General features: G+C 43.1%; 1 protein-coding gene and 1 non-coding gene across 2 annotated transcripts in view; both read right to left on the reverse strand.

Annotated features, from left to right (window-relative positions):
- The window catches only part of LOC145416941 (serine-protein kinase ATM-like), a 505,436-nt gene that overhangs the window by 251,998 nt on the left and 229,228 nt on the right, over window positions 1–24,210 (reverse strand). Inside the window, exon 27 of the mRNA XM_080285796.1 lies at window positions 8,092–8,185. Within this exon, the coding sequence (XP_080141922.1) occupies window positions 8,092–8,185 (94 nt within the window). The remainder of the gene's footprint in view (window positions 1–8,091; window positions 8,186–24,210) is intronic.
- On the reverse strand, window positions 18,780–18,898 carry LOC145417050 (5S ribosomal RNA). Its single transcript, XR_013900395.1, has one exon. It is a non-coding gene; the product is annotated as a 5S ribosomal RNA (ribosomal RNA).

Here is a 24,210-nt window from a genome sequence, read left to right on the forward strand (position 1 = left end):
CAACACCGTACGATACAATAACTAAAGAGTATAAATGTCTCTGCTAATACATTAAATATTTTATACTGTACATAAAAATGTTCATACTTATTAAAGGTGCAGTATATTCTCATTTGTACACTGTCTTTTTGACATTCCATTCAAAACTGAGAGAAGGAAATAAAATGGGAGAACTATGAACTCTACACCCAGTGAAATAATAATAATAATGATTATACTAATAATGATGAAAGTAATAATAATAATAATAATAATGTTAACAATAATATGAATAATAATCATCATCATCATCATCATCATAGCCTATACCCTCTTCATGCATAAAATGATCCACAGGTATACATGGCGAGTGATGAGAAGGGTGGGTGGTGAACTGAATGAAAGGAAGGCAATGATTGATTATGTGTGTGGATGAAAGGATGCGAAGATGTGTAATGGATGCAAGAGCTTATAGAGGTTGGGGGAGTGGACTCTCTGACCACTACTTGGTGGTGGACAGAATTAGGATCCAAGTAAGATGGAGGAATAGAAGAAGGGAAAGCAGAGAGGAAGGAGTAGTTGCAAGGAGAGTGGAAAGGTTACAAGAGGATGAGAAAAAGGCAGAGTATAAGAGAGAAGTGGAGGAATGATTGGGCAAATATGAAATGGAGCAGATGGAGGACATGGAAGGTGTGTGCAGGATATTCACAGAAGAAATATGTGCAGCATGTGATGTGGTGTGTAGGAGGAAGAGAAGACGGAGGGGGGTGCAAGAAACAGCGTGGTGGACTGAAGAGGTGAGACAGGCTGTGGCACAAAAGAAGAAGAACGCATACAATGAATGGATGAGTAATAGGGGCGTGGAAGAAGTTGAGAGGCGGAAGAGAGAGTTATATGTAGAAAGAAAGAGAGAGGTGAAAAGATTAGTCAGAGAGAGTAAGAAGAGAGTGGATGAGGAATTCGGAAGGAATTTGAGTGTAAAGTGGAGGGACTGTAAGAAAATGTTCTGGAAAGAGGTGAAGAGAGTAAGACAGGGTGGAAGTGAGGTTAGTAGAGGAGTGAAAGATAAAAATGGTAGATTACTAGTGGAGAAGGGAGAAAAAGTGAGCAGATGGAGAGAACACTTAAGGAATTGCTGAACATAGAGGATGGAAGTAATGCGAGTATAAGTGGCTGGGGAATGGCTAGGAGAAGGAGGGAGGTGAGAAGACAGGAAGAAATCAGTAGGACAGAAGTTGTGGAAGCACTGAAGAAAGTTAAACTGGGGAAAGACCCAGGAATTTATGTAGTGTGTGGTGAAACCCTGAAGCATGGGGGAGAGATAGTAGTAGAATGGATGTGGAGAATGTGCAGATTGGCCTGGGAGGAAGGTAGAGTCCCGGAGGATTGGAAGTCAGGTATAATTATTCCCTTGTATAAAGGAAATGGGGAAAAAAAAGTGTGTGGTAATCATAGGGGCATTTGTCTTCTTAGTATAATAAGAAAAGTGTATAGTAGGATATTTATTGACAGAGTTAGAGAAAGAACAGAAGAATTAGTTGGAGAAGAACAGGGAGGCTTTAGGAAGGGAAGAGGTTGTGTAGATCAGATATTCATTCTTAGATCTTTAGTGAAAAAGTTTCTAGAGAAGGGAAAGAAGTTGTATACGGCTTTCATGGATTTGGAGAAAGCATATGACAGGGTGGATAGACAAGGATTGTGGAAAGTATTAAGAATATATGGAGTAGATGGGAAGATGAGGAATGCTGTGAAGAGTATGTATGATGGTGCTAAGGCTGCAGTGCGTGTGGATGGTGAACTAGGTGAATTTTTCTCTTTGAAGGTTGGGTTGAAACAGGGATGTGTCATGTCTCCATGGTTGTTCAATCTGTACATGCATGGGGTAATAAAAGAGGTACAAGGTAGGGTAGTGGATGTTGGAGTGGCCCTGGTGAGAGGGGATAGTGTTCCCTGTACTGTTGTTTGCAGAGGATACTGTGTTGTTGAGTGAAGACGAAGGGGAGCTGCAAGGCTTGGTGGATGAGTTTGAGAGAGTATGTAAGAAACAGGATCTAAAGGTGAATGTAGGGAAGAGTAAAGTGATGGTCTTTGAGAGAGGTGAAGTCAGTGAATGTACTGCGAGGATGGATGGTGAGGAATTGGAAAATGTGAGTACGTTTAAGTACTTGGGTAGTGTGATGAGTAAGGATGGAGGTTTGGAGGGTGAAGTGCTTGAAAGGATACAGCAGGGAAGAAAGGTTGCTGGTTCTTTGAAAGCAGTGATAAGAAACAGGGAAGTGAGCATGGAAGTGAAAAAGTTACTACATGACAGTACTGTGATACCAACTCTAACGTATGGAAGTGAAGCTTGGACGTGGTTGGAAGGACACAAGTCAAGAGTGAGAGCAGTGGAAATGAGTTATTTAAGAGGAGCCTGAGGAGTCACATGGAGAGACAGGCTGACGAATGAGGATATAAAGGAGTGTTGTGGTGTGGATGTGGATGTGATAGGGAGCGTTATGATTAACACACTGAGGTGGTTTGGCCATGTGGAGAGGATGAAAGGTGAGAGACTGACGAAAAGAGTGTATGTGAGTGAGGTGGAGGGGGGAAGAGGAAGGGGGAGGCCGAGGATGAGATGGAAGGATGGGGTGGAGAGGTATATGAGAGAGGGGGGTGTGAGTTGGGAGCAGGGCAGTGAAATGGCAGGGGACAGGGCGACGTGGAGGCGATTTGTTTGTGGCCACCCCAAATGGGATTGAGGTGTCTGGCAATAGATAGATAGATAGAGATCATCACCATCATCATCATCCAGACCTCCTTTCCCACCCTAGGGCAGGGTGAGGAATAGCAATGTCCTGACAGTCAATAATAATAATAATCATCATCATATTCGATGTGGTGGGATGGAGTTGAGAGGTATATGAGGGAGGGGGGGGTGAGTTGGGGGGAGGGGAGTCAAATGGTGGGTGACAGAGTGACTTGGAGGCGTTTTGTCTGCGGTCACCCTTTGCGGGATTAGGGCGTCTGGCTATAGATAGATAGATAGATATTCGATGTAGTACTGCTCTCAGGTGTCTGACCTTTCCTTTCCTCCATCCTTCTTTCCTTCCATCCTCTTCTGCCTTTCTTTCCTTCATTCTTTCTTCATCCTTCAGCCTACGGGTGGCTTTACACTCCCTCTTCTATTTTTCTTTCCTTCATTCTTCCCTCTTCCTTCTGCCTGTGGGTGACTCTACACTGAATGATGAACCAAATGGTTTCCTGTACACCAGTAAACATTTACTATGCTGGGTGGTAACCATAAAACCAAAATTTGGCGCTTCTTTATTTGTATGCAAGGAAGAAAGAACCAAAGGCCAGGGACCCACAAACTGTTCCTTCCAAGAAAAAAAACAAAATACAAGAGAGCCAAATTCAAGATCCGTTCATTTCGAGATACCTGGACACACTGCATTCGGAAGACTGGAGATCATAGGAAGTAGGAAAAACACAGAGGGAGACAGCTCCAGAGCCGACCTGTTGCATAAATGAAGGACTGGGAGTAACGGTTAACTCTTGCATTAGAAAAGGGATGAGAGTTTGTTGACAGACGGGTGCAACATGCCCGTCACAGAGGTGGAGGGATGCGACCAGACAGTTCAGAGGAGCAGTGACCACTGAAGTAGCGATAGGAAAAAGATGAAGATGCAACAGTGTGACGTAGAGACAAAGGTTGAACGGAGTCAGTAAGAGAAGGAGAGTTCCATCCATCCATCAGCCAATCCTATGTTTCCCCATGAGGAGCGTAGGAGCCCGGGGCTAGGCAGTTGGTCCTGACATTTAAGATGAGAGTGACCAGCCTCACTCATCCCTGAGTGGTATTAAGTGAGAAATAAACCCCAACCACCCCTTGGATAGAAACCTTCACCGGCTCAATACGTTTGGAGCGCAATAATTACTCACCTAACCAAAAGGCGCCAAAATTTGGTTTTATGGTTACCACCCACCGCAGTAAATGGTTCCCTGGTGTACAGGAAACCATTTGGCTTGTCACTGAGTGTAGAGTCACCCACAGGCAGAAGGAAGAGGAAAAAATGAAGGAAAGAAAGAAGAGGGAGTGTAAAGTCACCCATAGGCAGAAAGATGAGGAAAGACTGAAGGAAAGAAAGACAGAAGAGGATGGAAGGAAAGAAGGATGGAGGAAAGGGCAGACACCCGAGAGCAGCACTACATCGAGTGAGTGGAAGGAGAGTTGGTAAGACGAAAAGCCTTTGACTCCACCCTATTTAGAAGAGCTGTATGTGGAGAGCCTCCCCACACGAGTGTTGTACTCTAGATAGGGGCGAATAAAACCGGTGAATAAAGTCAACAACTGTGCGGGGGTAAAGTAGGTATGCATTCAGCTTAGCACACCCAATCTCTTGGAAGCAGATTTTACAAGAGATGCAATATGATCTTTCCAAGATAAGTCCCGAGTGAATGAAACCCCAAGTACGTTCAAGGATGACGCAGGGTTGAGCTGGATATTATTAAACATTAATGGGTACTCCTGTCGAAGATTATTTCGGGTTGATAGGTGTAAAAACTGGGTTATGATGCATTACAAACAACAAGATTATCTTTATTCCAGTCAAAGATACAAGCCAAGTCAGAGATTAGGTTTGCCATAGCCTCATCCCTTGTTTGCTGAAGTAACTGGTGAGATGGACATTGCGGGAACCGAATAGAAAGGTGAAGGGTGGAGTCATCAGCGAATGAGTGGATGGGGTTAGATGTACAGCTTAGGTCACTGATGAATAAAAGGAAGACAGTCGATGATAGGACAGGGCCCTCAGGAACACCACTGTTGATAGATCTAGGAGAAGGACGATGGCCGTCTACAACAGTGGCTATAGAACGTCCAGAAAGGAAGCAATAGATCAAGGAACAGATAGGATAGAAACCATAAAAGGAGAGTTTGGAAATTAAAGATTTATGCCAGACTCAATCGAAAGCCTTTGAGATGTCATTTGCGATGGCAAAGCTTTCGCCAAAGTCCCGAAAGGAGGATGACCAGGAGTCTGAAAGATAGGTGAGAAGATCGCCAGTACAGCGTCCCTGATGAAACCTATACTGACGATCAGAAAGAAAGTTGTGATAAGAAAGATGCTTAAAAAATTTTTTGTTAAGAATTGACTCGAAAACTTTGAGACACAGGATGTTAAAGCAATTGGACAATAGTTAGAGGGTTGGGAATGGTCACCCTTCTTTGGGACTGGCTGAATGAGAGCAAACTTCCAGCAAGAAGGAAAGGCACAAGCTGACAGACAGAGGCGAAAGAGTTTACCTAGGCAGGGTGTAAGCACAGAAGCACAGTTCTTGAGGACAACAGGAGGGACTCCATCAGGCCCATATGCCTTGTTAGTATTAAGGCCAGTGCTAGCAGAAAATATATCAGCTGAAGAAATTTTAATGTCAGCCATGAGGAAGTCAGAGGGGGGGAAGTGATGGAGGAACAGCACCGGAATTGTCTAAGGTGGAAGTGGAGGAGAAAGTCTGAGCAAAGAGATCTGCTTTATCAGTAGAAGAAATAGCTACAGAGCCATCAGAATAGAAAAGAGGAGGGAAGGATGATGAGGTAAAGTTGTTAGAAAGGTTTTTGGCAAGGTGCCAGAAGGAGTGGGAAGAATTCGAGTTGGAGAGTTGAGAGCATTTAGTACGGATGAAATCATTTTTAGCAGAGTGAAGAATAGACTTAGCATGATTCCAGGCAGAAACATAAGCATGATGTGATTCAGGGGTGGGTTGGTTCTGTTACCTGTTATAGGCCCTCTCCTTGTTGCGGACAGCTTTAGAACAAGTGTGAGTAAACCACGGCTTTCCTGCATTAGTCACTGGATATGAGAAGGGAATGTATATTTCCATGCCTGAAAGAATAACCTCCGTAATGCGCAAGGGACACTCAGATGGCTCCCTGCTATGGAAGCAATAATTATTCCAGGGAAAATCATAGAAGTACTGCCTGAGGGCCTCCCAATCCACAGCTCCAAAGTGCCACAGTCGGCGTTTCTTTAGAGGATCCACAGGCCGTACCGGAGTGATAGGACAGGTCAAGGTACTCAGGTTGTGATTGGAGGAGCCCAATGGAGAGGAAAGATTAACAGTGTAAGCAGAAGGATTAGTTGTAAGAAAGAGGTCAAGTATGTTGGAGCTCTCTTCAAGGCAGTCAGGGATGCAGGTAGGGTGCTGTACAAGCGGCTCTAGGTCATTAAGGACAGAAAAGATGTAGGTTTGTTCACCAGGTGGATCAGTGAAAGGAGAGGAGAGCCAAAGGTGGTGGTGAATGTTGAAATCTCCTAGAATGGAGATTTCAGACCAAGGAGAAATGGCCAGAATGTGTTCCATCGTAGAAGTAAGATAGTCAAAGAATTTTTTATACTCAGTAGCCTTAGGAGATAAGTAAACAGCGCAGATATATTTAGTCAGAGAATGACAAGAAAGCCAAAGCCAGAGAGTATGCTGGTTTAGTGGGTAATTACAGCACTCTAACTGCACTGAGCCGGTGAAGGTTTATGCCTAAGGGGTGGTTGGGGTATATTGCTCATGTAATGCCAATCAGGAATGAGTGAGACTGGTCATTCTCATCTCAAATATCAGGACCAACTTGCCTAGCCCAGGGCTCCTATGCTCCTAATGGGGTAATGTAGGATTAGATGATGGATGGATGGATGGATGGATGATGATGATAATAATAATAATAATAATAATAATAATAATAATAATAATAATGATAATAATAATAATAATTATAATAGGAAGCATTAGGAGGAATACACTGAGGTGGTTTGGCCATATGGAGAGGATGGAGAGTGAAAGACTGACGAAGAGAGTGTATGTGAGTGAGGTGGAGGGGGAGGCCAAGGATGAGATGGAGGGATGGAGTGGAGAGGTATATGAGAGACGGGGGTGTGAGTTGGGAGCAGGGCAGTGAAATGGCGGGGGACAGGATGACGTGGAGGCGATTTGTTTGTGGCCACCCCGAATGGGATTAAGGCATCTGGCAATAGATAGACAGATAGAATAATAATAATAATACAGTAACCTTTCCAATATCCGATGTAATACAGCCAAAGGCATGTCTGGAAAGTGGGTTTGTCTGGATACTGGGGCCCTGCCTCCTGGACTGGTACCTATGGACCCTAACCCAGCCTAACTTTGAAAGCTACCTAATTAACTCCCTACCGGACATGCATAACACCTATTTAAGACCCAATTCACACAAATAAGGGACATAAAGTATGAAATAAATGAAAAGGAACCAGAGAATGATGAATTAGAAGTGCGTATGGAAAATATTTTGCAGAGTACAGGGTACTTACAGTACAGCATATCTGTGGTCATTATGAAAATTAACCTGCCTCCTCTAAGGTTCTGGCAATGGTGAAAATGCTCTTGAAGCATGTACAGTAATCCAGTGTTGAGCGGCACTTAATTCTTTGCACCATGAGTTAAAACTGTTTAACAATATACTGTACATTCTGCTCATAACCGTGCCACGTCAGTTTCAACCGCCAGTTTGCACTCCGCACTCCTTTGCATTCTAAATTCTAATTTCTTAAAACTGCACAACACTGTAAAGTCCCATGTGGTCTAGTGGTGAGGTATTGCAGCTTATTCACTGTTTATTCACAAAAACGAGCACGTGCGGTTTCCACTGTGATGAACATCTAGTCAGGATGGTACAGGAAGTTAGGTGGTAACTGGGGAGAGGAGGAAGGGGCGACAGGCAAACACAACTGTTCGGTGCCATGCACCAAGTTCAAATTATATATATATATATATATATATATATATATATATATATATATATATATATATTTTTTTTTTTTTTTTTTTTTTTTTTTTTTTTTTCCCAAAGGCCCAGACCCAAAATGTCTGGGTAGTGGGGTGTCCGCTTAATGGGCGTCCGGATACTAGAATGGTTACTGTAATAATAATAATAATAATAATCATCATCATCATCATAATAACAATAATCATAACAACAATAATAATAATAATAATAATCTGTCTATCTATCTACTGGCAGATGCCTTAATCCCGTAAGGGGTGGCCAGAAACAAATCACCTCCATGAATAAATAAATGATAAACAAATTCCTGTATTTCTTACCGTTCAAAAACAAGAGTAATTAAAGGTGCAAAATGTTCTGGAGAATTCACCAAGGCGAAGGTGCACATTTGGAAGAGGAGCCGCAGGTAGTAATCTGGTGACAGAATTAACATTACTCATTACTTCAATTTTACTGTGATGGACCTGGCCTCATCTGGATATAAACCCAGTGGACTTTAGGCTGTTGTTCTTGTTGTTGTGGACCCAGACCCACCCAGACCTGAACCCAGTGAACTACAAGATGAAACTTGCCTTTTCCTGCAACCTATCCTCTCCTTTTGAGCTGCATCTGTAGTAGCAGCTGCAATAGCAGTAGGTATGAGATGGAAAGGGGGGTTAAAGGACAAATATTTAACTAGGAAGTACAATAGAGACATCCAGTTACACTGGTGCCACCACGTCAAGGTATCCCTTTCCAGCACCATTATCATTACTAGCTAGCACTTACATTTTCATATAATAACAAGAATTGGTGCCAAGGCAGAGCAAACCTGTCCCTGGCAGTCATTTTAGTGCTGACATATAAACACAACAGGATATCTAGTCAAAGATGTCACATCAAATTTGGAGTAAATCGGGTGAAAATTTCCATTTGAAATTATTGGCCGTACCCAACTGACACTGACCCAACTACAGCTAAATGAGGGATGACCCCCTGGGATGTACTGGGGCATATTATGAGATGCAGATTTGAAAGATGCACCTTTAAGTTATGGTTTCATGTCAATATGATGAATTGTTGAACATAGAGGATGGAAGTAATGCGAGTATAAGTGGCTGGGGAATGGCTGAGAGAAGGAGGGAGGTGAGAAGACAGGAAGAAATCAGTAGGATAGAAGTTGTGGACGCAATGAAGAAAGTTAAATCTGGGAAAGCCCCAGGAATTGATGGAGTGTGTGGTGAAATGCTGAAGCATGGGGGAGGGATAGTAGTAGAATGGATGTGGAAGATGTGCAGATTGGCCTGGGAGGAAGGTAGAGTCCCGGAGGATTGGAAGTCAGGTATAATTATTCCCTTGTACAAAGGAAAAGGGGAAAAGGAAGTGTGTGGTAATCATAGGGGCATTTGTCTTCTTAGTATAAAAGGAAAAGTGACAGAGTCAGAGAAAGAACAGAGAAATTAGCTGGAGAAGAACAAGGAGGCTTTAGGAAGGGAAGAGGTTGTGTAGATCAGATATTCATTCTTAGATCTTTAGTGGAAAAGTTTCTAGAGAAGGGAAAGAAGTTGTATGCGGCTTTCATGGATTTGGAGAAAGCATATGACAGGGTGGATAGACAAGGATTGTGGAAAGTGTTAAGAATATATGGAGTAGATGGGAAGTTGTTGAATGCTGTGAAGAGTATGTACGATGGTGCAAAGGCTGCAGTGCGTGTGGATGGTGAACTAAGTGAATTTTTCTCTTTGAAAGTTGGGTTGAAACAGGGATGTCATGTCTCCATGGTTGTTCAATCTGTACATGGATGGGGTACCGTAATAAAAGAGGTACAAGGTAGGGTAGTGGATGTTGGAGTGGCCCTGGTGAGAGAGGATAGTGTTTGGAAACTCCCTGTACTGTTGTTTGCAGATGATACTGTGTTGTTGAGTGAAGACGAAGGGGAGCTGCAAGGCTTGGTGGATGAGTTTGAGAGAGTGTGTAAGAAACGGAATCTAAAGGTGAATGTAGGGAAGAGTAAAGTGATGGTCTTTGAGAGAGGTGAAGTCAGTAAATGTACAGCGAGGTTGGATGGTGAGGAATTGGAAAATGTGAGTACGTTTAAGTACTTGGGTAGTGTGATGAGTAAGGATGGAGGTTTGGAGGGTGATGTGCTTGAAAGGGTACAGCAGGAAAGAAAGGTTGCTGGTTCTTTGAAAGCAGTGATAAGAAACAGGGAAGTGAGCATGGAAGTGAAAAAGTTACTACATGACAGTATTGTGATACCAACTCTAATGTACGGAAGTGAAGCTTGAACGTGGTTGGAAGGACACAAGTCAAGAGTGAGAGCAGTGGAAATGAGTTATTTAAGAGGAGCCTGTGGAGTCACATGGAGAGACAGGCTGACGAATGAGGATATAAAGGAGCGTTGTGGTGTGGATGTGGATGTGATAGGAAGCGTTATGAGGAACACACTGAGGTGGTTTGGCCATGTGGAGAGGATGGAGGGTGAAAGACTGACGAAGAATGTGTATGTGAGTGAGGTGGAGGGGGGAAGAGGGAGGGGGAGGCCGAGGATGAGATGGAGGGATGGGGTGGAGAGGTATATGAGAGAGGGGGGGTGTGAGTTGGGAGCAGGGCAGTGAAATGGCGGGGGACAGGGCGACTTGGAGGCGATTTGTTTGTGGCCACCCCAAATGGGATTGAGGCGTCTGGCAATAGATAGATAGAAGATGAATCTGAAAGGAGGTATGGCAAAAAAACAATTTTTACTTGTTCCAGATTCTATAAATTTTGTGGTCCTACAGCCTAGACCTTGGCCCAAAATTAAATCAGGCAATCAGAAGGTCACTGCCAATCATTCCTGTAATCTAAATCAATATCGCACCACTAATTTTTGAATAAAGCTGCTAACAGACAGATGCATAACATGTTAACCGACAGACAGACAGAAAGACAGAGACAAAAAACAAACAAACAGAAAAACCGAGTGAAAAAAATACCCACCCACGAGCCCCTCCGGGGCAGGGGCAAGTACTACCACTACTACTACTGATAAAAATCTATCTATCTATTGCCAGATGCCTTAATCCTGATTGGGGTGGCCACAAACAAATCGCCTCCATGTCACCCTGTCCCCCGCCATTTCACTGCCCTGCTCCCAACTCACACCCCCCTCTCCCATATACCTCTCCACCCCATCTCTCCATCTCATCCTTGGTCTCCCCCTCCCTCTTCCCCCCTCCACCTCACTCATATGCATTCTCTTCGTCAGTCTTTCACCCTCCATAATAATAATCATGATCATCATCTGGACCTCCTTTCCCACCCTAGGGCATGGTGAGGAGTAGCAATGTACAGGCAGCCCAAATTTCACCAGTCCAACGGGTCACGCTTAAATTCACTCACCATTCAAGCCCCCGGAATCCTGGCTCTATCTGATACGCCAAAAAAATTCACCACGTACTGCAGCTTCGCATAATCATATTTGATGGAGTCAATCCAGACACTGTCATGTTAAAAAATGGGTGCCAAATCCCTGATCATGCACTTCTCACAATATTCACCTAGCCATCTTGATCTCTTGTTGATCTCCTAGCCTCACCAACTTCCAAACCTCTCTTCCTCACACTTTCATCCACCATATCCCTCCAGCTTCTCCTTGGCCTACCTCACCTCCTCCCTCCTTCAAATTCACCCAGATATACCTTTCTCACCACTCTATTGTTATTCATTTTCTCCACATGACCATACCATCTCAGTACACTCTCTTCGATTCTGGTGTCCACAGACTTCCTCACTCCACATCTTTCACGAACCACATTATTTTGTATCCTATCCACTCTCTGTAATCCAAACACACTCCTCAGCAGTCCCAACTCCACTGCTCTCACTCTAGACTTTTCATTTTCATGCCACACCAAGGGCTCATATCTATATGTTAAAGTTGGCACTAACACTCCTTTTTGTAAGCCTCATGAAGTTGCAACACTCAAGCCTCTGTTTCTTATCAGCGCCTCCTGACCATGCACTTCTCACAATATTCATCTAGCCAGCTCGATCTTTGTGGATCCCCTAGCCTCACCAACTTCCAAACCTATCTTCCTCACACTCTCATCCACCATATCCCTCCACCTTCTCCTTGGCCTACCTCACCTCCTCCCTCCTTCAGATTCACCCAGATATACCTTTTTCACCACTCTATTGGTATTCATTGTCTCCACATGACCATACAATCTCAGTACACTCTCTTCGATTCTGGTGTCCACAGACTTCCTCACTCCACATCTTTCATGAACCACATTATTTTGTATCCTATCCACTCTCTGTACTCCACACACATTCCTCAGCAGTCCCATCTCCACTCCTCTCACTCTAGACTTTTCATTTTCATGCCACACCAAGGGCTCATATCTGTATGTTAAAGTTGGCACTAACACTCCTTCTTGTAAGCCTCATGAAGTTGCAACACTCAAGCCTCTGTTTCTTATCAAGGCCTTCATTACACCAGTTACTTTCCTTCCTTGTGTCACTCTAGTTTCAACTTCTTTTGCACAATTTCTTCTCTTTTCTATCACTGTACCCAGGTCTTTGAATTCTCTCACCAATTCCAGTCTCTCTCCATTCACTGTAACATCACACTGGGAGTCACCTTCTCTCTCAATAACCACCACTTTACTCTTTTTTACATTTACTATCAAGGAACGACACTCACAGACATCAGCAAAACTCTGCACTAGTCTACCAAGTACTCGTCCAGTATTTTCACGTAATACTGCATCATCTGCATCATCAGCATACAACAAATCTGAGATATTCCATCCATTACCATTCATTACGAACCTCACCCCCCTCTCCATTACTCGCATTTGTACTTCTCTCATCACTCCATCCATATATATATATTGAACAACTATGAGGACATCACACAACCTTGTCGCAAGCCCACATCGATTGTGAACCATTACAGTACTTAGATGCCCAATTACCCTTACACATGCTTCAATACCATCATAAAAACTCTTGATGGCATCTAGCAGCTTACCATCTACATCATGCATGCGCAAAACCTTCCACAATCCTTCTCTGTCTATTTTACTGTATGCTTTTTCCAGATCCAGAATGCCATAAACACCTTATGGTCCTTCTCTCAAGCCTTCTCCACTGTCTGTTTCACTCAAATATTTCATTCACACATCCTCTGCCACTCCTGCAGCCACCCTGCCATCCTGTTCATCGCTCATTAGGACTCTGATATCTATCTTACTTCCTCTATATTGTAATAATTCTTCCATACACCTTCCCTACCACACTCAATAAAGTAATGCCATGATAATTCTTGCATTCACTTCACTCACCTTTATTTTTCTACAGGGGTACAATCACAGCCTTTCTTCTCTCTGCTGGCACAGTTTCAATCATCCATGCCTTCTTACATATCTCCAACAAAAACTTCATTCTGCTCTCTCCACTATATTTAATCATCTCTGCATACACCTCATCAACCCCAGCTGCTTTCCCATTTTTCAGCCGTTTCACAGCATTCTTCACCTGTGCGAGTGTCACGTTTCCTGGCACTGCATTCCTTCTCTGCACACTCCCCAAACCACTCATTTTTCAAGCAGCTCTGCTCTCTCTATTCCCATTCATCAGGCTTCCAAAATATTCTTTCCATCTGGTCCTTACTTCATCCCCATGGGTTAACCATCTACCACTTACATCCTTCACACTTTACATTTCTTTCCGCTGTCACTTCTACATTGCCGCACCTCTTTCCAGAATAACTTTCTTTTTTCAAAGTAATTTGCATTCATTTTTCTTCCAAGATCATCATTTACCTCCTTTCTCCTCTTCACTAGTCTCTTTACGTGCTTCTTGGCTCTCAAGATATTCAGTTCTTACTTCCACTGAACCCCTGTCCTGTAACCACTCTAGGCACTTCTTCCTCTTTTCCTCCACTCCTCTCTTAACCTCTTCATCCTACCAGGCCGCACCTTTCTTCTTTGTTGTTACTCTTGCCACACCACACGCTGCTTTGGCATTCTTAACTATGCAATCTCTACATGCATTCCACAGGCCATCCAGATCCATTTCACTCCAATTCACTGATTCTAACTCCTCCCCAACCTTGGTCCTGTATCCACCTGCCATTTCTTTGATCCTCAGTTTCTCGACTTTTAATCTTTCTCCCTGACAACTCCTCTCTCTCCTGGTCCACCTAACTTGTTTCAGCTTGATCCTGCACACCACAATCATATGATCTGACAGACCTCCACATCATCCTCTCACGGCCCTCGTATCAGCAACCATTCCCAGCATCGACCTCTCTACGAGCATGTAATCAATCTGGTTCCATTCAACATGATCCCCGGTCCCTTTATACCATGTATATTTATGTGCATCTTTGTGTTTGAAATATGAGTTACAAATGTACTACCTCCTTTCCTGGCACATATCCCTCAGTCGCTTCCCATTAGCATTTTCTCCTGGCACTCCATTATAACCCACTACATTATCCTCAGGATTATCCTCAGGACCAGTGCCTATTCTTCCATTCATATCCCCCATTACGATCATTTTATAGCTCCTGGGCATTTCACCCACCACTTCATCCAGCTCATCCCAAAGCCTGTCTTTCTCTCTCTCACTTCTGTCATCGCACGGTGCATACAATACAATCACAGCAACTTTCACCTTCTAAAACTTGAACTTGACATACATACATACATCTCGAGCTGACACATTTGTAATCTCTCATTCCACTCTGCCACATTTTATTCATCAACAAAGCAACTCTTTTCTCGCATCTTCCTTGCCCATTCATGCCCGACCTCACACACTTTACACCCTCCCACTCCTCCACTTCACACTCTTTCATCTTTGTTTCACATAATGCCATCATGGCATATCTCGCACTCTTGGACACATTCACCACTTCCACCCGCTTGCTCTCCTCATTCACACCTCTCACATTCCACATGGCCATGCAAATCTGCCCATTTGGTTGGGGCCCTGAGCAGGTATTGGGCCCTCCGAGGATCTCAAAAACATTTGCCATGATGAAGTGATTTTACAGGGGAATCTGAGGGTCACTTAACCCAGCCAAAAACCCCTGTTGAATGGTTACCACTCACTGTAGCAAATGGTTTCCTGGGTACAGGAAACCACTTGGCTTGTCACACAGTATAGAAACCACATGACATCCATATACTGAGTAAGTGGATGATGGGCACCCCCATCCACCACTTCCACATCTTTACTCCTATGCTCCTATAATAATAACAATAATAATATTAATAATAATAAAAATCCATCCATCCATCCATCATCCAATCCTATGTTGCCCCATGAGGAGCATAGGAACCCTGGGTTGGGCAAGTTGGTCCTGATATTTAAGATAAGAGTGACCAGCCTCATTCATCCCTGAGTGGCATTACATGAGCAATAAACCCCAACCACCCCTTGGATATAAACCTACACAGGCTCAATCTGATTGGAGTGCCTTAATTACCCACTAAACTACCATGTGCCATAATTTGGTTATATGGTTACCACCCAGTGTAGTAAATGGTTTCTTGGTGTACAATAAACTATTAGACTTGTCACTCAATGTAGGGTCATCCATAGGCAAAAGGAAGAGGTAAAAAATAAAGGAAAGAGAAACAGATGAGAAAGTGTGGTCACCTGTAGGCAGAAGAAAGAAGAAAGAATGAAGGAAAGAAAGACAGAACAGGAAGGAAGAAAGAGAGGAAAGAGCAGATACCAAAAGCAGCATTACTTAGAGTGAGTGGATGGTGAGCGCCCCCGCCTCCCATCAAATAATAATAAATAATAATAATAATAATAATAATAATAATAGTGGTAGGTGAGGGCGCTCACCATCCACTCACTCAACGTAGTGCTGCTTGGGTATCTGCCCTTTCCTCTCTTCTATCCTTCCTCTTCTGTCTTTCTTTCCTTAATTCTTTCTTCTTTCTTCTGCCTACAGGTGACTTTACACTCCCTCCTCTGTCTTTCTTTTCTCTTCCTTCTGCCTATGGGTGACTCTACACTGAGTGACAAGCAAAATGGTTTCCTCTACACCAGAAAAATATTTACTACGCTGTGTGGTAACCATATAACCAAATTATGGTTCCTGGTGGTTCAGTGGGTGATTAATGCGCTCCAATTGGATTGAGCCTGCATAGGTTTATATCCAAGGGATGGTTGGGGTTTACTGTTCACATTAATACCACTCAGGGATGAGTGACGCTGGTGACTCTTATCTTAAATGTCAGGACCAATTTGCCTTGCCCTGGATTCCTATGCTCCTCATGGGCTGACAAAGGACTGGATGATGGATGGATGGATGGATGGATAATAATAATAAAAACAATAATAATAATAATAATAATAATATAATAATAATAATAATAATCATGATCATCATCATATGAAGGAGGGGAGTGAGTTGGGAGAAGTGTAGTCAAATGGTGGGTGACAGAGCGACTTGGTGGCGTTTTGTCTGCGGCCACCCTTCGCGGGATTAGGGTGTCGGGCTACAGAGATGTAGAGATCATCATCATCATCATCATCTGAACCTCCTTTCCCACCTAGGGCAGGGTGGGGAGTAGCAATGTCCAGACAGCCCAAATTTGCCCAATCCAATGGGCCACGCTTCCATTCACTCATCATTCAAGCCCCCAGAATCCTGGCTCCATCTGATACACCAAAAAAATTCACCACATTTTGTAGCTGCACATAAATGTATCCGACAGAGTCAATCTGGACGCTGCCACATTAAAAAGGGGTGCCAAATCCCTGATCATGCACTTCTCCTCACAACATTCACCTAGACAGATTGATCTCTTGTCAGTTCCCTTGCCTCACCAACTTCCAAACCTCTCTTCCTCACACACTCATCCACCATATCCCTCCACCTTCTTCTTCACCTACCTTGCCACCTCCCTCCTGATAAACCTTTTTCACCACTCTATTGTTATTCATTCTCTCACATGACCATATTATCTCAGAACACTCTCTTCAATTCTGGTGTCCACCGACGTCCTCACTCCACATCTTTCATGAATCACATTACAGTATTTCATATCCTATCCACCCTCTGTACTCCACATACATTCCTCAGCAGTCTCATCTCCACTGCTCTTACTCTTGACTTTTCATTTTCATGCCACACCATAGCCACAAAACCATATGTTAAATATGGCACTAACACTCCTTCTTGTAAGCCTCGTGCAGCTGCAACACTCAAGTCTCTGTTTCTTATCAAGGCCTTCATTGCACCAGCTACTTTTCTTTCTTGTGTCACTCTATGTTCCACTTCTTTTGCACATTTTCTTCTCATTTCTATCACTGTACCCAGCTATTTGAACTCAATCACCAATTCCAGTCTCTCTCCATTCACTGTAACATCGCATTGGGAGTCACCTTCTCTCTCAATAACCATCACTTTACTCTTTTCTACATTTACTCTCACGGCATGATGCTCACAGACATCAGCAAAACTCTGCACTAGCCTACCAAGTTCTTGTCCGGTATTTGCAAGCAGCACTATATCATCAGCATACGACAAATTTGAGATATTCCATCCATCACCATTTATTACCAATGCCATCCCTCTCACAGCAAGCTCACCCAACTGTGCCATGTTTGGCACGAAACCGTATAAGTTTTAACTACCCCTTCTTTTGCTCCCTAGACCCCCTAAATGTGGTGTTTTGCTGTTATCTGCAATTGGTAATCAATATGAAGCATTTTAAGTGGTTAGAAGGTTAATTAAATGTTATAACTTACAAATACAGTACTGCACAGCAAAACTTCAACATACAAAAGCGTAAAAACAAGGCAACATTCTGAAGCCGATTGGTTTTGGGACAATTTGCCGTCAAGTTAGTTCGCCATCACAACAATAGCAAGACAATTTGCCGTCATTAATGACAACAGGTATGGGTGACGCTAGAATATAATTCAAAGGCAACTACAGTGAGGAAGAAACAAGTTAATTAATGACTAAAGGTGCAACTAATAAATAACATCCAAAGCCTACGCTACTGAACACAGACGTTGATGGATCCCCTTGACATATAGTTATTAAAATATTGATTAATTAAGCTCCCCGTGGGGCAATGTAGGATTGGATGATGGATGGATAGATGGACAAAAGTATTGATTAATTAATAAGTATATTTACAGAATGACAGGGAATCAACCAGGGTGTGAATTGTCCTGACGCGGAATCGTCCATGTTTTGACGGGGAATTGTCTGATGGCAAATTGACTTGACAGCGAATTGTCTCGGAACCCGATGATCGTGGGTAATCACATAAATCAGATTAACTGGTTAGAAGGCTTTATTTAATGCTTTAACTTTATTTAAGTGCTTTAACTTACAAGTACATACCAGAACAGTAATTATTTAACTCACAAATACATTACTGTTGAAAAGCAGTACAGCAATTCTTTAACGAACAAATAAAAAGAGCAATGTTCCGACCCCTATCAGGTAAACTGGTTATAAGACTTTATTTCTTGCTTCAACGTTATTTAATAGTACTTTAACTTGCACATAAACTTACCAGAACATTAATGTAAATATTTAACTTACAAATACAGTACTGTGGAAAAGCAGTACTGTGAATCACATGATCAAAACAAACCGTGCGTGCTAAACTGATATTCGAGGATTTGGCCTTTCAAAGGCCTCTCTTGCATAATTTATGGTTTTCGTTATGGTTCTTTAATTTACGTTGTCTTATACATATCCCAGCACTTACCGCGTATAACTGCAAGCGCGTTTGGCAAGAATGTGTTCAGGGCGAGCTTATTGTACTCGTGTTTTTACTTCTCTCATCACCCCATCTATATATATATATTGAACAACCATGGGGACACCAAACAACCTTGTTGCATGCCCACATCCATTGTGAACCATTCACTTCCATCCATCCATCCATTGCCAGACGCCATGTATCCCAAACGGGGTGGTCAAGGGCTTAGAGTTAATTGTTTTACAGGGAGGGGCACTAATCCTCCACCAACCCCACCTGACATGTAGGGATGCCAACAGCATCTGGTGTTCCCAGGCGGTCACCCATCCAAGTACTAACCAGACCCAACGTTGCTTAACTTCGCTGATCGGACAGGAAGCGGTGTACTCAACGTGGCATAGCTGTTGGCCATTCACTTAGATGCCCATTAACCCTTACACATGCTTCACTACCATCTTAAAAACTCTTGACGGGACCCAGCAGCTTACCATCTACACAGTACAGTAATCCCGTATGTTTCGCGGATTATTTTTTTTACGGTTTTGCCCTCTCGCGGATTTTCTTAGCATTAATAAGTTCAACTAAAATATCCTTGAATATAAGGAAAACAAAAAATTTGAAATTCCCGCCACTTCCAACCGTAGCGCTGTAAACTCACGCCACCCTCTATCCCTTTCCCGCGGCCCCTCTGCCCCGCATCCCTCCGTCCACACCTGTCTGCCTCACCTGCTTGGTGCACTTGTAACCGCGCTGTGATACAAGCCACTTGCCTCCCACGTGCTTTCCACATGGTCCCAGGACGTAAGCCAGCCTCACTGAAGGCTAATAATACAATCAGTAAGAACTCCACAGTGACAAAACGATCAAGAAGAGTTACGACCTTAGCAGAGAAAATTGTGTTACTGGACAAGCTAAGAGGTGGCATGAGCTATGTCGCATGGGGTCATGAGTATGGAGTGAACGAGTCGACAGTGTGTTACATTAAGAAAAGTGAAACAGAAATAAGACATGCAGTTGCCAGCTGTGCATCAACGTCAGCAAAGGTGTCACAACATGTTTGTGATAATGCTCTGATTAAAATGGAAAAGGCGCTGAACATATGGATTGAAGATTTGAACCGCCGACATATTCCTGTTGACACAAATTCGATAAGAGAAAAGGCAAAGGATTTGTACAATCATTTCAGTGATGGAGAGAGAGATGGGAAGCACACATTTATGGCTAGCAAAGGCTGGTTTGAGAACTTTAAGAAGAGATTCTCACTCCATAATCTCAGGATTACTGGCGAATCAGCCTCTGCTGATCATGTGGCAACAGAAACGTATCCAGCAGAATTTGAAAAATTAGTGAAGGACAAAGGGTATCTTTTTATTTTATTTATTTTTTTTTATGCGAGGAAGAAGGAACCAAAGACCATGAGCCCGCAGTAACAGTTCCCTCCAAGAGAAAAACAAAATACAATAGAGAGTCAAATTCAAGATCCGATCATTTTGAGATGCCTGGACACACTGCGTTTGAAAGACTGGAGATCATAGGCAGCAGGAAATACAGACAGAGGGAGACAGTTCCAGAGCTGACCTGTTGCATAAATGAAAGACTGGGAGTAACGGTTAACTCTTGCATTAGAGAGTTGGACAGAAAAGGGATGAGAGTTTGCTGCCAGACGGGTGCTACGCGCCCGTCGTAGAGGTGGAGGAATGCAAGCAGACAGTTCAGAGGAGCAGTGACCATTAAAGTAGCGATAGAAAAGAGATAAAGATGCAACAGTGCGGCGAAGAGACAGAGGTTGAAGGGAGTCAGTAAGAGGAGGAGAGTTAATGAGACGAAAAGCCTTTGACTCCACCCTATTGAGAAGAGCTGTATGTGGGGAGCCTCCCCACACATGAGAGTTGTACTCCACACAGGGGTGGATAAAACCCCTGTATAGAGTCAACAATTGTGCAGTGGTAAAGAAAGAGCGGAGTCGGCTTAGCACACCCAATCTCTTGGAAGCAGATTTTACAAGAGATGTAATATGATCTTTCCAAGATAAGTCCCGAGTAAATGAAACCCCAAGCATGTTCAAGGATGATGCAGGATTAAGCTGAATATTATTAAACATTAGTGGGTATACCCGTGGAACAAGTTTTCAATGCCGATGAGACTGGGCTGTGGTGGAAAAAAATGCCCAGCATAACTTTTATATCTCAAGAGGAGAGACAGGCACCTGGATTTAAAGCTCAGAAGGACAGAGTATCACTGCTATTCTGTGGGAACGCAGCTGGTCATATGATCAAGCCTATGCTGCTATACAGGGCTAAAAAACCACGTGCACTTAAAGGGAAAGACTTAAATCAAATGCCAGTGTTTTATCGTGACAACAAGAAAGCGTGGATGACAGCAGCATTGTTCAGTGACTGGTTCCATAACTGTTTTGTTCCCAAGGTTGAAAGATACTTGAAGGCAAAGGGGATAGACTTTAAAGTGCTGCTGATAATAGATAACTGCCTGGGTCACCCTGAATCAATTAAATTTGCACACCCTAACATCGAGGTAGTTTTTCTACCAAAGAACACCACATCACTCATTCAGCCACTTGATCAGGGCATCATTGCTGTTTTCAAGGCAAAATATGTGGCACAAAGCTATGCTATGATTAGACAAGCAATAGAAGAAGGAGATAACATCAAAATGTGGTGGAAGAAATTCAACATAGCCAACTGCATCATGTTAATTCAACAGTGCCATGAAGAACTCTCTGCTAGCTGCATCAACTCCTGTTGGAATAAATTGTGGCCTTCAGTCGTGAATGACTTTGCAGGATTCCCAACTGTTGATGCTGAACTTGTTGGAATTAAAAATCTCTCGAGGACTGTTGTAGGTGAAGGGTTTTCTGACTTGCAAGAAAATGAAATTCGGGAGGAACTGCTGGGGAATGCAGGAGGAGAACTAACAACACAAGAATTGGAAGAACTGCTCAATGAAGAAGAGAAAGCTGAAGAGGAAGAGGAATCTGGTAGAAATGATTTACCACAAGCGTGGACACTAGAAAAACTTGGGGAAATCACTCGCAGTATGAGGAATACCATCTCCCTGCTAATGTCGTATGACCCATCACTGGGCAGGGCAATAAAAGTGAAGAATGGGATGGAAGCTCTGTTTGCTCCCTACCATGAAATAATGAAGGAGATGAAGCGTGAAAGGGAGCAACGTCCAATAACTATGTTTTTCTCGAAGAAAAACCAACGCAGCCCTGCATCTGCCCTGCCATCTACATCTGGCAACTCATCCTCTCTTGCCTCACCACGCATGGATGATTCACGCATGGAGGACGAGTCAACTGATGATCCCTCTCATAACTCCCCTGCCTCGTCTGATGTCTCTGAGTGAAACTCATCTGTGACTAAAGATGTGTAAACTGATTACAAACAGACATTAACTAAAAATATTACTGTACTTATGGACGTGAATTAAAATTTTATGTGGTGCACACCTTGGAAAAAAAAAAAAAAAAAAACTACGAACAGTACGTGATACTGAGCAAAAAATATGTTTGTTAGGTAACAGTTTAATAATTTCAACTTAACTTGTGGTGTAATGATTGAAAAATCATTTTATCAGATTGTGAGTCTTCAAGTGGCGTTGGTGGCTGGCAGCATACAGTAAATGGCTGGCAGTGGTCGGGGAAGGTGCGACTGTGTGAGTGGGGGGACATGCGACCATGCGAGTGTTTGCTATCACCAGTTACTGCATCTTTTTATTTTGTACTGTTTTGTGAATAAATGTGTAAATAATTGTGTATTACAGTACAGTGTTACGTTTTTCCTTTATAATGGAGTATGTACTTTCAATCTTGTAAGAAGGTATTTCGGGATGAGTATGGAGGTTTCAGGACAATTCGCCGTCAAGTCAAATCACCGTCACAACAAAAACAAGACAATTCGCCTTCATTAATGAAGATAGCTATGGATGACGCTAGAATATAATTCAAAGGCGACTACAGCGAGGACGGAACAAGTTAATTATTGACTAAAGGTCTATCTATCTATCTATAGCCCGACGCCCTAATCCCGCAAAGGGTGGCCGCAGACAAAACGCCTCCAAGTCACTCTGTCACCCCCCATTTGACTCCCCTCCCCCCAACTCACCCCCCCCTCCCTCATATACCTCTCAACTCCATCCCTCCACCTCATCCTCGGTCTACCCCTCCCTCTCCCTCCCTCCACCTCACCTACATACACCCTCTTAGTCAGTCTTTCATTCTCCATTCTCTCCACATGTCCAAACCACCTCAGTGTATTTCTCCTAATCTTTTCAACCACATCCACATCTACCCCACAACGTTTCTTCACTTCTTCATTCGTCAACCTGTCCCTCCACGTCACTCCACATGCTCCTCTCAAGTAACTCATTTCCACTGCTCTCACTCTTAACTCGTTCCCCTCTTGCAAGGTCCACGCCTCGCTTCCATACGTCAGGGTAGGGATCACAATACCATCATGCAGTGACTTCTTAACTTCCATACTCACCTCTCTATTTCTCATCACTGCTTTCAGTGTACCAACAACCTTTCTTCCCTGCTGTACCCTTTCACGTACTTCATCCCCCAAAGTTCCATCCTTACTCATCACACTACCCAAGTACTTGAATGCACTCACATTCTCCATATCCTCACCATCCAACCTCACTGCACACTTTGTGACTTCATTCCTCTCAAACACCATAACTTTACTTTTGTTTACATTAACTTTCAGCTTCCTCCTCCTACACACTGTCCCAAATTCATTCACCAAACCTTGCAACTCCCATTCATCTTCACTCAACAATACTGTATCATCAGCAAACAGCAACACCAGAAGCTTCTAAATCTCACCCTCATTCATTAGGGCCACCCCCACATCCACTGCCCTACCTTGCACCTCCTTTGCAACCCCATCCATATATATATTAAACAGCCATGGAGACATCACACACCCCTGTTTCAGTCCCACATTGAGATCAAAGAACTCACTCAGCTCACCATCCACTCGCACCGTAGCCCTAGCTCCCTCGTACATACTCTTCACAGCACTCAACAATTTCCCCTCCACTCCATATATTCTTAATACTGTACCTTCCACATACCTTGCCTATCTATTCTGTCATAAGCTTTCTCCAAGTCCATGAAGGCAGCATACACTTTCCTTCCCTTCTCTAGATACTTCTCCACTAAACATCTTAGAACAAATATCTGATCTACACACCCTTTTCCCTTCCTAAATCCCCCTTGTTCTTCTCCAACTAGCTCCTCTGTCATATGCCTAACCCTATCAATGAGTATTCTACCATATATTTTACCAGTCACACTAAGAAGGCAAATACCCCTATGGTTACCACATACTTCTCTCTCCCCTTTTCCTTTGTACAGAGGAACAATTGACTAAAGGTGCAACTAATAAATAATATCCAGAGCCTACGCTATTGAACAAAGACTTTGCTGGATCCCCCTGAAATATAGTTATTAAAGTATTGATTAATTAATAATAAGTATATTTATAAAAGTATTGATTAATTAATAATAAGTATATTTATAGAATGGTGGGGAATCATTCATGTTTTGAAAGGGAATTGTCCGACGGCGAATTGTCTCGCAACCAGTATGGACATGGACTGTGTGATGGGTAGCATGGTGGACACAAGTGCAAGATTCAATTGTCAATAGAGTATTCGCGAAATTGGCTTTTTGCGGGGGTTACAAGAACG

Source organism: Coenobita brevimanus, chromosome 108 (assembly GCF_032717465.1).
Source record: "Coenobita brevimanus isolate Jiangsu-jjx chromosome 108, ASM3271746v2, whole genome shotgun sequence".
Taxonomy (NCBI): domain Eukaryota; kingdom Metazoa; phylum Arthropoda; class Malacostraca; order Decapoda; family Coenobitidae; genus Coenobita; species Coenobita brevimanus.